The following is a 16,765-nucleotide window of genomic DNA, read 5'->3' as shown; positions in this document are numbered from 1 at the left end:
AGGAAGTCAGTCAGCCTTTCTATGGTCTTAGTTGCTTTTCCCTTCGCCTCACTCAGGAAATCTTCTCATGTAAAACAGAGGCACTTCTACATGCCCCATTTAACTTCATGAGGACAAGGGAGAAGAGGTCACTGAAGTACTCTGAAAATAGCAAAGTAATAAACCATCTAATTCTTTTTTTTTTTTATTTTTTTTTCTTAAGATTTTATTTATTTATTTGACAGAGATCACAGGTAGGCAGAGAGGCAGCCAGAGAGAGAGGAAGGGAAGCAGGCTCCCTGCTGAGCAGAGAGCCCGATGCGGGGCTTGATCCCAGGACCCTGGGATCATGACCTGAGCCGAAGGCAGAGGCTTTAACACACTGAGCCACCCAGGTGCCCCAAAAGACCTAATTTTAATTGAGATTTCAAGCCCACCTACATTATGCCTCTGCCTCAGTTTCCTCATCCATGAGAGAAGGACCTTCAAATTCCAGTTTCCTGCTTTTGCATGATTCCAATACCATGGTAAACAATGTAAAACCACACACTGCTAAAGGATTGTGAGGAATCATACTTAAACTACTTAAATAGCATAAGAGGCAAATAGATATAAAACTGTAAAACCTATTACCTTACTCAGTTTTATCTTGGATCCTGGGAAGTCAGTGAAGGGAAGAGAAACCACAGTGCTAACAAGCATTTCCATGAACACAGTGGTAAAGAAATACAGCCAGATAGATGTAAATACTACATTCTGAGTTCTGATGACTTCTCATACCTTATTTTAAATTACCTTTATGTTTATAGTATGGGAAAAAATAGTCCTAACCAGTACAGAAAATTAAATACATACCAGTATAAATTTCACATACCAGTATAAATAATTAGCCAGTGTTGAGTTTTTGCAGGCCCTTGATATCAAGAAGGTGCAGAGATCTTGCTGAAAGAATTAAAAGAAAAGTGTATTTATTACCATCTGCTATTCACAAGGGGAAAAGAGTCTACATTTGTCTATCAGTTTTCATCTATATATCTCGTCACAGAGCAGATTTTTACACATCCATCTATCCCTCCATACTTACATCCAATATTTATTCTAAATTAGGCACTATATGAGAGGCTAACGACACCATGGTTCAAAGAGATACTTGCCCTACTGAAGTTTAACATTTAATGGGGAAGAGAGACATCAAAGAAATTCATGGAAATAATTTAGATCGGGAGGTCACAAAAGGCAGCGATGGGAATGTGATATTAGGCAAGACCAAAATGACACTATGGACAGAGGCCCTAAACTTGACAGTTCAAGAAATTTTAAAAAGGCCCACTGTAGCTAAAATGAGGTGAACATGAAAGTAAAGGAGGCTAAAAAGGTAGGCAAAGCCCAATTGTACAAGACCTTTAAGGTCACACTATTGAGTATGGATTTTGTTTGCAAAGCAATGGATACTGAACAAAAGACCTTAAGCAGGAGAGTGAGATGATCTGATTCCCATTTTATGAAAACGACTCCAGCAGCTCTGAGAAGTAGAGGCCGGAGATCAGTTAGAGGGCTATTACAGGAGTCTACAAAAGTGAACCCGGGGAACAGAGAAGGAGAGAAATAGACAGATTTTTAAAACATCTGGGAAGTGTAATTAGTAAGACTTGCTGATGTTAAAGGAGGGAGGAAGGAAAGAAAGGAATGGAGAGCAACTCCTAAATTTATGGCTTTAGCAAATGGGCTGATTTGCTATGTCATGGATGGAAAATTCCAACTGAGGAACAGGCTGGAGTGTGGGGAGAGAGTTGTATTTTGAAATATTAACTTCGAAATGCCTGTCAGTTATACAATGGAGATCAAGTAAGGGTTTTGGATATATGAATTTAGAACTCAGATGAGAGAAATTGCAAGACATATAAATTTGAGTTTATCAGTGCAGCCTTGGGCAAGAGTATAAATTGAGAATAGAAGAGGACCTTGAGGAACATTAAGATGTCAGGCCACAAAGAAAGTGCTGACAAAGGAAACTGAGAAGGCACAGCCAGAGAACTGGGGAGGAAGACACAGGCCTTACGGTAACTTCTTAACCATGAGAAGAGTCCTTCAAGAAGGGAGCCATTTACTTTGCTGAATACTGCAAAGAGGAACTGAGTATACATAATTGCAAACATTAAAGTCATTTCCTACTTTAGCAAAGTAAGTTTTCAGTTAACAATGGGAGGCAAAGACCCAAATGATGTGGCTTAAAGAGTGGGGGAAAAAAAAAGGAAGACAAATCAGTATGTACAAACAACTCCTTTTAGAAGATTGATCTTATTTAAAGGAAGTAAGAAAATAAGGTGCTATTTCAAAGGATGTGGTGTCAAGGAGGAATTTTTGTTTTGTTTTGTATGTTTCTGAATTTTATTTGAATATTTCTACCAGGAGAAGAGAGCATATCTTTGAGGACAGTTATATTTCTTCTGTATAAGAAAACGGATAGAAAGAATGAAAAAGGATTAGGTTCCCATCTGGTGATGGGAAACAGACCATTCTTACCTAGTGACTTCTATTTGTTTCCATTAGTATGAAGCAGGGCATGAAGGACAGAACAGAAAAAGGACGAGAGAGTCACTACAGAGCAGGGAGAGCAACCCACCCAGAGAAATGTAAGATGGCACACAGTGTTGAGTATCCCCCTGATGTCTACGATCATGAATTTACAGTGATGCCAACATGCTAGGCTATGTGCTTCCTGCAGCAATAGTCAGGCATAGAGCAATTAGGTAATTCATTAGGCTTATCAAGGGCTGAGATTTCACCAGGGGAACTGAAAGTGCTTATAAAAGAATGATAATAAAGCTGAGCTGTGGGATTAAAGCTATATTCAGAGGAAAGCAAATACTGAAGGGGGCTGATGAACAAAGAAAGGGGTAGAGATCAATGGATTAGAACTTTCTATGTGGTGGGGGTATTTCAGAAGTAAGCTAAAGTAATAAAAGGTTATTATCACAAAGCATATTTGCCAGTGCTTTCAGAAGTGGCAAGAATCTTATCTCTAATTTTAGAGCTAAAACCTTAGCACTAGATTTTAAATGTGAAACATTTAAAAGCCCAGTAGGGAGATGCCTTAATCAGAAAGCCATAGTAATGAATCCATGAATTTAACAGGTAGAATCTAAGCCTAAAGTTTATCTTTGACTTTATGAGAAGGATATTACACTTTTATATAATTGTATATATATTATATATATTTAAATAGAAAACACAGATAGCATTTGATACTATTTTTTATTAAATAACTATTTATAGAGCATAGACAGGGAAGAATTAAATGTAAAAACACTGGGACACCTGGGTGGCTCAGTCATTAAGTCTGAGCATCTGCCTTCAGCACAGATCATGATCCCAGCGTTCTGGGATCAAGCCCCACGTCAGCAGGGAGTCTGCTTCTCCCTCTCCTACTCTCCCTGTTTATGGTCCCTCTCTCACTGTCAAATAAATAAAATCTTTAAAAATAGTAATAAAAAAAAATGTAAAAACAACTGTGAAGGAAGCCTGGGTGGTTCAGTCGATTGAACATCTGACTTTACTTAGGGTCACGATCTCAGGGTCCTGGGACGTAATCCCATGTCAGGCTCCCCACACAGCAGGAAGTCTGTTTCTCCCTCTCCCTTTGCCTCTCCCCCTACTCATGCTCTCTCTTTCTCTCTAATAAATATATAAAATCTTAAAAAAATAAAAATAAAAACATATGTGAAACAAGAAACTTATAATATAAATTTTTAGATTCAATTTGTGTGAGCAATTTTTAAAACTTTAAAACAACCAGAAGAAAAAAAATATGTTATAGGAAAAAAGAAAATGATCTCATATTGAAGGTCAGAGATATAAAAAGAAATGGTAAAACCTCTAAATAGTTACTGATGGTATACAATAATATTATCTAATTAGGGAGTTAAATAAGCTAGAACTAAGTCACTGGGTAAAAGTGACATACAAGTAGAGAGGTATACTGTTTTGGTAAAGGGTAATACTTCTTACACCAAATTTAAAGGATGGATGTGAAAATATCTAGCACGGCCAATAAAAGAATTGATAGAGACAATATAACCTCCAAGCTGAGGAGAGAGACAAAGCATAGGGAGGGGATCCAGGCAAATATAGGCAGGAGAAAAATAGATAAGACTAGAAAGTACCACCATTTATGATGATGAAATCAATCCAAGTATAGCTCTAATCACAATAAAAATGGGGAAGAAGTTTGGTTAAAAGAGAACAGTGCTGGGGCACCTGGGTGATTCAGTTAGTAAGGGTCAGCCTTTGGCTCAGATCATGATCCAGGGTCCTGGGATGAGCCCCACATCAGGCTTCCTGCTTAGTAGGGAGACTGCTTCTCCTCTTCCCTCTGCCCCTTCCCCTTTCTGTGCCCACACTCTCATGCTGTCTCAAATAAATAAAATCTTAAAAAAAAAAAAAAAGACAACAGTGTTACACTGTATTAAAGATAAACCCAATATATAAGATTTTATATATATATATATATATAGTAAGAGATAACCTACATATAAGGCCCTAGAAATATTGAAATGAAAGGACTAAAAAGTTGGGGCACCCAGATGGCTCAGTGGGTTAAGCCTCTGCCTTCAGCTCAGGTCAGGATCTCAGGATCCGGAGACTGAGCCCCACATCAGGCTCTCTGCTCAGCATGGAGTCCGCTTCTCCCTCTCTCTCTGCCTGCCTCCCTGCCTACTTGTGATAGCTCTGTCAAATAAATAAACAAAATCTTCAAAAAAATTTAAAAAGGACTAAAAAGTATATCAATGTATACTAACCAAGACAAAATTCTATTACTATCAGACAAAAGACTTTAATGCAAAAAAAAGAGTCAATATATTATACTAATAAACAGTGATAAAAGATTCAATTTACTTGAATGCACCTAATAAAATAGTTTCAAAATATTTAAAGCAAACATCAACAGAAAAAGGAGGAGAAACCGACAATTCCACCATCATACAGGGGGAATTTTACCCTAATTCTTAAGAGATCAAGCACAGAAAAACATCAGGAAAGGGTTCATTAACACAACGAATGAGCTTGCCCTAGTGACATATGTACAATGTTGTACCCAACAACTGGGGAATATATCTTCTGTTCAAGAATCCAAGGAATTTATGGAAAACGACCATATCTGAGCAATGAGACTTGAGTGTCTATCTTCTTTCTAATATTTGGCCACACATGAACAGTAGTTTCTTAAAACTCCAAGAACAGGGAAAGGAAAGGAGAAAGCAAGACAATCCTCAGATGTCAGAGAGGAGACAAGAATGTTGGTATTTGCAGTGATAAGCAGGAGAATTTCAGCTTGGTCAGATGCCACCTGATTATCTCCAGACACTGAATTGTTTACAGGTCTCTTAAAGGTGATGACTGCTTATACAATATTATTATTACTCTGCTGGGGGCAGTGGGGGAAAAAGTACTCAAAATGAATCCCAGTGCTTTCTCCAATAGCTTGAATTACTTAAACCCTTTATAGAACTATTCAGCTGAGAAAAGGCAAAATGGCTTAATCATTGAGTAATAACAGTCACAAGAGAAAAGTAAGAAATAAATAAAAACTTTTTATTTTTAGTCTAAAAGTTCTGAGTCACACTGTGTAAAACTGTATTCTAAATATAACACTCAGAATCCAATCACTTCAAACAATCTTCAATGTAAACTACCCTAGTTGAAGCCACCAACAAGTCTCACATAGATTATTTCAACAGCTTCCAAGTAAAAGCCATTTGATAACATGACCTCCAAGACTCTGCTTAACTCCTACTCTCTCTGACTCATTCTGTCACCATGCTCCCTTCTGCCACTCCCCAGAGCCAGGCATCCTCTGCTGTTTCTCACACTTAAGCTCTGGTCCTCAGTCCTCTATATTTGCTGTTCCCTCTACCTAATATACTCCGTTCCCCAGACCACTCACATGGTTATTCTCTCACCTGTATCACCTTTACAAAAGATGTCACTTTTCCAGGGAGGCCTTCCCTCACCACTTTTCAAAAATGCAACTGTCTAACCCCACCCAATACCCCCATCATCCTCTGGTTTATTTTTCTCCTTAGAAAGAAGATATCATTATGTCTCCTACTATATATAAATATTATTGACTACTATCAGCACAAACACTAGAATGTAAGCTCCAGAAGACAAAGATTCTGACCATTTTGTTCTCTACCTCCAGCACCTTGAATATTTCTGGCAAATAATAAGACCTCAAAACATATGTGCCAAAGAATGAATTACTGAATCAGTATATTCATACCTTAGACCTGAAAAGGTTAAACAATTAAACTTGAGCTGAATGTCTTAAAGAGTTCATTTAAGGATTCTATGACCCTGTAATTTAAAATTCTTTTTTCATTATTTTCTCCTGTATCAAGAGGTAGGCAGATATTAAACTCTGGTTAACAGTTAGTGATAAAAGCAAGAGTCATTCAGTCATTAACATTAACTTCTAAAATTTGACTAAAAGCAATACATATATATATATTTTTTTAATCCACTTTACCTTCTAGTATCAAAGCATATATTATTTGTTTTCAACATCAGAGGTGAGAAAAGTTCTCAAATTAGAAGTCTTAGGGAGAAATTCAAGAACATACTCTATCAGCTTCTGCAAATGTACTTTCAAATGTATCTCTCAGAGTAGTAATAGCCTATTTGACCTGTACCCTCAAAAATCAGTCTAATTATTTAGAAAGCTTTCACTTAATTTTTCTCTATGAGTTAAAAACAGCTACTTAGTATATAATCCCTAGTATGAAAGTCATACATTTTCTACAGTGTAATCACAAACACCAACAATTACAGTAATGTTCATAAATTTGCTAACAATAAATATTCTGAGTTTCTTTAATAAAATATTTAAGCCCAGTTTATTTTCATATTGCATTTTAATCCATTTATATGCCCAAAGCACAAATAAAACGCTTTGAATGAAGATCATGGCACTTTTTGCTGAGAGGAGAAGTCATAAACATGTATCATAAAACAAGTTATTTAATAAAGTTGTAATATTTAGTTTATTAATCAAAATCAATTTTTAAAGACCAAGATAAAATGTTTATCTGTTAAGACAGCTCCCTTAGGAAACTTGAGAACTTTGTACTCACCTCTAGATTTTCGCCATCTGAACTGTCCTTTGTTTTAGCTGCAGGAGGAGGAGAAGACACTGGAGGAAAAGGGCCGGTTATAATTTGGGAGCTGAAAAGATAAAGGAGATATCATTGATATGTCAAAAATTCTGTGTGTAAGAGAAGATACACTTTTTTTTTTTTTTAGCACAGTTCACCTCAGTTGTGTCTGATTAAAGCATCACTTCTAAAGCATGTTCTGTGCAACACTAGAGTCACATTATGTCCTAGAAAAAGCCTACAATCAAAATATACAGATAACAGCCTCTTGGAAGATTTTTGTGCAGCCTGGTATATTATAGGTTTTTGATAAGTACTGCAGTTTTTTAATTTAAACCAGCATCTCCCAAACATATCTGGCCACAAGACCATCCCATCTCTTTTATTTTTTTAAAAAACATAGACTAGTGACCAGCAGACCATAATTTGTGAAATACTGGGTTACATTTCACATGTTATCATAAAATCTTAAAAGACTTCTAGTAAAATATTCTTGATGGCATAAGGGAGGAGGAAGGTAAATAAGCAAGTATGACTAGAGAATGAAGACTTCCAATGTATGGTGGGAGACAAAGTAATGGGGTATCTTCTCTTAAAAACAGAAAAATATAGGGGAGCCTGGGTAGCTCAGTGGGTTAAAGCCTCTGCCTTCGGCTCAGGTAATGATCTCAGGGTCCTGGAATCGAGCCCCGCATCGGGCTCTCTGCTCAACGGGGAGCCTGCTTCCCCCTCTGTCTCTCTGCCTGCCTCTCTGCCTCCTTGTGATCTCTGTCAAATAAATAAATAAATAATCTTTAAAAAACAAAAAACAAAAAAAAACAGAAAAATATAAAGCAACCTAGAGAAGAAAAAAATGGTATTTCCCATTTTTCAGTTCTTCATCAAATGAAATACAGATGATAAAAAACAGCAGCATCATAACAATAATGAAAAATTCAGAAATACAATCGAGCTCATGTGATAATTATAACAGTTGGAGTAATTTAGGAAACCTGAATTCTAGACCTCATCTGTCATTAACAAATCTCATGACCTTCACAACATAATTTATTATTGAGCCTCAGGTTTCTCACCTAAAGGTTCCTATTTATCTCTAATTTTAAGACTTCATGAAAAATAAAATGGCAATACATAAACAACATGAGCTTTGGAGTCAACTCTACCATTTGCAGGATAGAAGACTCTGGACAATTAACCTCTTGTTCAGTCCATCTCTAAATTAGGGATATGAACACCTACTTGAGAGGATTAGTAAAATGAGTTAATGTATGTGTACCACCTCACAGTGTTTGCTACAGAGGTGTGAGTTAATTGTTGTTATTATTGTTAACAGCTTTTAATCCACGTATCACGATATTTTTTCATTGTAACTACTAAAAGGTGAAAAGTAGCCAATAAAACATACAATAAAATATTTGAGCCCACTAACGTGCCCCATCCTCTTTATTTCTGCTTGAACAATAATAGTATCTAACCCTGAGCAGTATCCTAAAGGCTTCATGTATGTTAACTCATTTAATCTTCCAACAGTCCTCAAAGATCAATTACTGTTATTATATACCTATTTTTAAGATGAAACTGGGGCCACCCAGAAAATATGCACCTTCCACAAGTTTACACAGCTAGTAAGTGGCAGAGTGAAGATTTTCACTTAGGTATTCTGACTCCACAGCCTGCAAAACACTGCTGTGCAATATAGTAATCTGTGTTCTCTAAGTGCACACACTACACTCATTGGTAAAACTTTAAACTTAGTACCAACGAGGGTTTGGTACATCTGGGGAAAAAGGAAAGGAGAAGAAATCTGAAAAGGGGGGAGACTATTAGATTTTAAAATAAGTCCTCTTGGATATCCATACCTATCTATTTCTGCAGAATTTATTCCAGAATTTGACACACTCTCTGACACTGAACCCTGACTATCCTTCTTGGTAGGTTCTAATCCATTCTTTATGTCATCAAAATTTTCATATTTGAGAGCTTGGACCAGCTGTAATAGGTACATCAACAAATCCTGGAAAACAAACACAAAAAATAAGCTAATATTAGAAAAACAAATGCAATAGGATTATAGACATCATTTATTCCTAAATATCAAGAGAACAGTTTAGTTTCATCTACCACTTCTCAGCTGTGTTACCTTTGGCAAGTTATAGGTTATTTAAGCTCTTGGTGCCTCACTGGGTCCTCAACTATAAAATGGAAATAATTATATATACCTTAGAGGTCAGTTGTTAGTTCACAAAACTCAAAACATGTCTTATAAGTATCATTACTGTTACGTTTACGTTGTCACTCACTGAGTTAGTACCTCAAAACTCATAATTAGGGGCGCCTGGGTGGCTCAGTAGGTTAAAGCCTCTGCCTTCGGCTCAGGTCATGATCTCAGGGTCCTGGGGTTGTGCCCCACATCGGGCTCTCTGCTCAGTGGGAAGCCTGCTTCCCCCTCTGTCTCTCTGCCTGCCTCTCTGCCTACTTGTGATTTCTCTCTGTCAAATAAATAAAATCTTTAAAAACAAAACAAAACAAAAACCCCTCATAATTAGATAATTTTTGAGACTTGGTGACCACACCTCAATCTCAGTCTCCTCTTTAAGCCCACAAACCAAATAAAATCCCCTGTCAAAACTTGAGGGCCTACACTTTCCTTCACTATTTGTAACAAATACAGAATTTGTATTTATTTGCTATATTATTTACTCTTGGTCTTCTCCAGTTTATTAAAAATGTCATGAGGACAAAGACTACTTCCAACAACCCGTTTCCTTTACTTAATATCATATTATAAACTTTTAATAACTTTTTTCTTACATTAATATAGTCAACATTTTTATCACTTTCTAAACACTGACAAAGAATAACATGCAAGATTTCAGCATTAAATATGATTTTGTCACAAAAAAGTTAAATGAAAGGTTAACAGATTTATTCATCCATATTCAAATATACTGATGTCGGTGGCCAGAAAAAACAAAATTACTCTGTATCAAAGCACCTCTATAGTGTTCTGCTTCTAAATACCATTTTTTAATTGAAGCATAAACATCTGATTTCTTACAATTCCTCTGAGACTTATGACATCTAATAGCAATAGGCATGCTTTTTCTAAGAAAAAAAAATGAATTAAGTAACATAAAATTGATTAATATATTTAATAACAAGTATCCTTCTCAGGAGATATAAGTAACTAAGTTTCACTGCTAGCCTTCCTTACCAAGGCATGCTTCAAAAATGCTGCTGAATATATTACCTGTTATGTTTTCTCCAGTGTAGAAGACTTAACCATATGAAATAAAAAGGTTGTATCATTATTAAATTCCCTAGGAAGGGGGAATTCAAAAGAAAACCTTCCTCTTTTTAAGTCACTCATTACTATCTGATTTGTTGGCATGGTATTCTATAGTCAAACTGCTCTTCGCTTCATTTGTATAAAGTCTGTTTGCTCATTATACAGTCACATCTTGAAAAACATCAAATTCTTCTGAGCATGAAGGACATAAGCATCCGAGTAAAACAAAAGAAAAAAAATCAGGTTTCCGACTGAGGCAATTCAGTAAAAATTTCCCAAGATATCTAGATAGTGATCACCATTCTTCTTGATAACATGTTAATTCTAATGCTTCAGAGTGCACAGGCAAAGTTCCATGTCAAAAATCGCTCACTTACTTCTCATTTCTTATTGAATTAAGAGTAATTCTTCATATAGGCATTTACAGTTAGAAGGACATGGGTTCTGATCTTACTTCCTGAACAGCTAGCTACATACAACCCACATTCCTGTTAAAGTAAAATACTTTCTATTTTTCTTCTACTTTTCATTCTCTTTGCCTTTGCTCATGCAGGTCTCTCCGCTTAAAATGTAAATTCATGTCCAATGGTGAAAATTTATTCTTCCTTCAATATCTATCTTAAATGCCACTTCCTCCTCAAATTCTATGGGGTATCTCTCTTTTTGAGCCACAAAGCAGTAAGAAATATGGCTTTTTAAAAATTCCTAAATAGAGTATCAGCAAATTAAATTCAGAAAAGTATTCAAATATTGGGTAAAATTTATTTTACAAACGTGTGGCTGTACAACATTAGGAAATTCACCAGCAGATTCCATATTTAGCATATATTGTATGCTGATGTTTTCCAGATAGCACAATGCCATACCCACAAAATATATTAAAACATCCAACATCTATAAAAACTAACAACAGAAATCAGTGAAGTGATTAGATAAAACATAAATATGAACACACAGTTTGGGGGTGCCTGGGTAGCTCAGTTGCTAAGTGTCTGCCTTTATCTCAGGTCATGGTCCTAGGGTCCTGGGATCAAGCCCCGAATTGGGCTCCCTTGCTCAGTGGGGAGCCTGCTTATCCCTCTCCCTCTGCCTGCTTTTCCCTCTCCTTGAACTCTCTCAGTCAAATAAATAAATAAAATATTTTTTTTAAAAAAGCCCACAGTTTTTCATTTAACTAGGAAATAAAAGGGGTGAGGTAGTTCCTAACAGTAACAATAATTGTCAGGGAATAAACCTATTTTTTAAAATGTGTAAAATTTGAAAATTTCAAGACTTAAATGAATACAAAAATCATGTCTCCAAGAAGGAAGATTTAACATCATAAATTTGTCAATTTTTTGTAACATAATATATAAGTTAAATATAATCCCACCAAAGATTCTGGTGGAGTTTTGGGGCACCTGGGTGGCTCAGTCGTTAAGTGTCTGTCTTCAGCTCAGGTCATGATCCCAGGACCATGATCCCAGAGTCCTGGGATCAAGCTCTGCATCGGGCTTCCCTGCTTCTCCTTCTCCCACTTCCCCTGCTTTTATTCCCTCTCTTACTCTCTCTCAGTCAAATAAATAAATAAAACCTAAAAAAAAAAAAAAAAAAAAAAAAAAAAGATTCTGGTGGAGTTTTAAGAAAATGAAAAAATTATTCTTAAATTCTTGAAAAGAATAAATGTATAAAAATTATAAAGAAAATTATAAAAAAGAAAAAAACAGGAAAAGGATTTGTCCAATCATACTTAATGTTATTGTGAAAAACTGTAATTTTTTTAAAGTATGATACAAGTCCCAAAATAAAAGATTTATAGAGGATTATCAGGAAAATGTAAAAGGAATGTGTCTCTTGGCCTAATAACTCCAATATAAGCTACTTCTTCAACAATACAGAGAAATATATACATAAATCTGTTCACTAAAATACAGTAGAGCAAAAGAATACAAATAACATACAAATCAAAAGAAGCTGACTGGTTAAATAAATTATAAATTAAATTTGCAATAAAATACTATGTTGCTGTTTAAAAAAATAAGGTGAATCTTTAGGTGTCCATAAAATCTAGAAACATAGTGGTTTCGTTTTGGTTTTTTGCAGATTAAACAAGCCCTTGACATCATTTGCCTTGATATTTATTTGCCTATGTTTCCAGACTTCACGGAACCAAATACATTGTTGATAATGAAAAATGTCCAAGATTATACGGCTCAGTTAAGAAGGTGAGTTTTTAACAATATAAATGATTTTAGTATAAAATTTACATAATATCAATATCATGCAATCTTTCTGCATATGTGTATGAGTACAGTTTTCAAAACTATGACCCACATAATCTTTCCTCATAGCTGTCAAGTGACATAAGCAGCAATTATGATTATTTTCCTGGATAGGAAACAGAATAATATAAGATGTTCCCAAGGACATATATTTAGGTACACAGAGTCAGAGAAAAGACAAAATTCATCTTAATATACATCAGTAGTAACAGAATTAAAAGACCTTTATACAATTGATTACTGAACTAAGTTCAGAGAAAAGAAAATCAAGAGATAACTTAACCATCATACTATTTATGCTATCTAGATCTCTAAAACCTCAAAGGGCACCTGGGTGGCTCAGTCAGTTAAGCATCTGAGTCTTGATTTCAACTCAGGTCATGATCTTAGGGTCATGATGGCGAGTCTCTGGCCTAGTCCCTCAACCTGCTCCATTCAGCCAGGAGTCTGCTTCTCTCCTTCTCCTCCTCCCTCGCCCACGCCCCCGCCCCCGCCATGCTCTCGCATGCAAGCTCGCTCTCTCTCTCAAATAAATTAATAAATCTTAAAAAAAAAAAAAAAAGACTTCAAAAAACTACCATATTCTGCAATTTAAAATGTACACAATGCTTCTACCATTATCCTCTATCTCATAACAAAAATTATAAAATGGTCTAGAAATAGTTCAGTACCTACAGGAATATGGCTATCACTAAAGACAATCAAATACTTAGTTTATAATCCTGTGAGGGAACTTAAGACAGACAATAAAAAATGAGGACTTAAATTTTTCTATTTAAATTCTGAAACCACATTGAGAAGCTGTCTTGACTATAGCCCAAAGGCTTTTAGCTAAACTCTATGACTCATGTCAAACATAGAGAATTAATGATTTTAGTTAAATTTTGAATGAATTTAAAAATAAATATTTCAGTATTTCCACATTTCAATTTTTACTTGTGATACGGTAAAGACAATGAGGAAGAAAGATAATATGCTGAATCACAATGCTTAGGATTGCTCTTTAACAGGAAAGTGAAAAACATCCTATTCCAATAAAATTATACAATATCTGAGATTTGCCTCCAAATAATCCAGTGGAGGGTAGGGAATGGAGAAGAGAAAATAAGTGGTGTTAGAGTTGAAACAAGACCAGCTGTGAGTTGGCAAATGCTGAAGATGGGTAAATTATATGTGAACATTTACTGCACTATTAATTGTTTACATTTTACAATAATTAAATACAGACATACATCAACCTTACCGACCTTCATAAATGCTGTGTTTGCCACTATGAATTCAAAATAATTTTTTTAAAAAAAGATCTTTGATGGGGGCACCTGGGTGGCTCAGTGGGCTAAAGCCTCTGCCTTTAGCTCAGGCCATGATCCCAGGGTCCTGGGATCGAGCCCTACATTGGGCTCTCTGCTCTTTGGGGAGCCTGCTTTCTCTTCTCTCTCTCTGCCTGGCTCTCTGCCTACTTGTGATCTCTGTCTGTCAAATAAATAAATAAAAATCTTTAAAAAAAAAAAAGATCTTTGATGTTACTTGTTGTATGGGGTCAACATTCACATATTTTATATTATATATCATATAAATATATATATATAATAACATATGAGATATACATATAATATAACTTATGAGATATACACACACACACACACACACATATATATCTTGAGGCTTGAAAAGAGTTATCTCATATCCATAAGTCCTGCAGCTAGCATAAACTATTAGGTTATGTTTGGAAAAGACATCCACCATATAAAAATTAATAAGTAAAAACAAAACTGCTGGATTACTCTATCTTATTAGCAATTACTAAAATTCAAAATCTAGCAATGCTTTGTGTCGACATAGTGTTCCTCCTTCCCTGGTGGCTTTATATATATATAAATAGCCAGCATAAAGTTTGCAGTCTTTGCTTTCCAGAGGATTCAAAAACCACCTTCAGGAAATCTACATATACATGTAATTGTCAGCAGCTGAAAGTTTAAAGGAGAAGTTTGAAGGAGAATAAGATGACCATGCATCTTTATGCTTTAAAGGCCCCAAGGGCTTTTCAAGGCTGCAATTAAATGTGGCTTGTTGTATACTGACTGATAGAGGGGATCTGAATTATTCCCTAGCTGATGCTGCATTAAACCATTTTTCATTAGAATTCTTTTTTCCAGACAGAGCAATACAAGCTCTGCTGCCAGGTAAATGTCCTGGGAGAGATTGTCCTATCATGTAACAGATCAGGAAGTAAATTTTCATTTCACAGAAGAGTCCTTGGAGGAATATTTTAATTTTACTTCTGAAAACACACCTAGTATATCCTCTTCCCTTCTAAAAATCTCTCTCCCTCCCTCCCCACACACCCCCACTCCTTCCTTACACACACACACACACACACACACACACACACACACAGAGGTGGCAGGGATATGCTATAAGAGTCTAAAATCAGGGTCTAGTTTAAAATGTACCCAGTCTGGGCCACCTGAGTGGCTCAGTTGGTGAATCGATCTTGACTCAGGTCTTGATCTCAGGGTCATGAATCAAGCCCTGCACTGGACTCCAACCTGGGCATAGAGCCTACTTTAAAAAAAAAAAAAAAAGTATCCAGTCAAAGAGGAGTAATGAATAATAATGTACCTCATCATCTGCTTGTCGCAACCGGGCAACAGCGTAACGCCTCACTGTTGGATTGGTGTAATGGGAGGATAACAGCTCCAAGGAGTCCTCTACATCCATTGGCTTCCATTTCCCTAGAAGTTCTAATGCCTGTTTGGCCTCCTGAGGTAGATCCCAATTAACACATTTCAAGAACTTTGTCAAAGCCTGAAATCAGAAAAGATTTCAAAATTAGAAACAACAGCTTATCACTTGGGGTAAGGAAGGTCAAGGGTGACTAGGCAGAGTTTCACTTAGTGCTGATGGCAGAGCCACGGAGTCGATGACAGACTACACATAGTTATACATATCCTAGAAAATGCTACAGGACAGAGAAAAAAAAGAAATACATTCCCTGTAAACTTTACATTTTTCAGGTTAAACCACTTATAGAGCACTAAGAATTTTTAAATTTCTTTGGCTTTTCATTTTCCTTTTTTATTTTAAAATAGTGCAGGCCTTAAGACATGAAATAAAGAGATGAGGCACATTCTCGTGAAATGCCTTAAAGACAATCTTCATTTTAAAACATCAACATGTGACATAAAACACTGCAGCCAACAAATGAAGAGTCCAAAGTCAAGTGAGGGTAGAATCCCCAACATTAACCTTACTCTCAAACAACTCCCCAGATCACTGGGTTTCCTAAACACTCACACATGAGGGCTCAAACAAAGTATGTATAGCTCTTACACAGAGAGCTAATTATTTGAAAAGACAGTCAATCAAAAAGCTCCACAGAAAGAAGCATATAGATAAATACAGAAGCAGCAGCAAGTATTCTATGATTCAGCTGCCCGTTCATAGTGCCTTTCTGGAACCTCACTTCTTTAGACAGGCAGCATATTTATCTAAAGTTTTCACAAGATCGTCCAGGTAAGTAAATGACCTTGGAGCATAACACTCATGGTTGCATACGTAATAAATGCTCTTTTAAAAAGGCTGAATACTTGTTTTCCATAAGGAAAAAGAAAAAAAAAAAGATTTCTATTGTCACATCTTCCTACTGAGAACACTTTTCAGGCTGATCCCATTTTCTTCTTTCCCATGACTTCATCTTTTGAACAAAGATAACTTTAAAATTTTAAATTCCTACTCTGCCCAACTAAATCCTTTCATTAGTAAACTATCAAGTTCTCAAAAAAATGTCTTTTTGGACAATAAAACACAATTACTGGTTAGTATGACATAAATGAACCTTGATGCCCATCACTTAATTTAACTAAATTAAGCAAAAAAGCACAATGGAGATTATCTAGTCCACAGCTCAAAGTGTATATCATCTCAGTTAAGTGGCTTACCTATCACCTCAAAATGGTGGACCATCTACATGCAAAATCCACATTATCTTGAGTATGGCATAGCCTTCTAGCTAAGAGCCTTAATACCAGTTTCACTTCTAATCATTTCATACAAACTCTCAGACGCTCAAGTTAGAAGTG

At 35.9% G+C, this 16,765-nt stretch overlaps 1 protein-coding gene across 2 annotated transcripts in view; it reads right to left on the bottom strand.

Moving 5' to 3' along the window:
• The window catches only part of PIK3C3 (phosphatidylinositol 3-kinase catalytic subunit type 3), a 137,997-nt gene that overhangs the window by 68,678 nt on the left and 52,554 nt on the right, over nt 1-16,765 (bottom strand). For both annotated transcript variants that reach the window (XM_059409562.1, XM_059409563.1), the window contains 4 exons: nt 15,306-15,491; nt 8,993-9,147; nt 7,113-7,203; nt 854-921 (listed from right to left, as the gene is read on the bottom strand). In XM_059409562.1, the coding sequence (XP_059265545.1) occupies nt 854-921; nt 7,113-7,203; nt 8,993-9,147; nt 15,306-15,491 (500 nt within the window). The remainder of the gene's footprint in view (nt 1-853; nt 922-7,112; nt 7,204-8,992; nt 9,148-15,305; nt 15,492-16,765) is intronic.

This window comes from Mustela nigripes, chromosome 8, assembly GCF_022355385.1.
Source record: "Mustela nigripes isolate SB6536 chromosome 8, MUSNIG.SB6536, whole genome shotgun sequence".
In the NCBI taxonomy this organism is placed as follows: domain Eukaryota; kingdom Metazoa; phylum Chordata; class Mammalia; order Carnivora; family Mustelidae; genus Mustela; species Mustela nigripes.
Note: the sequence above shows the minus strand (reverse complement) of the source record. Positions and strands in the feature narration are given on the sequence as shown.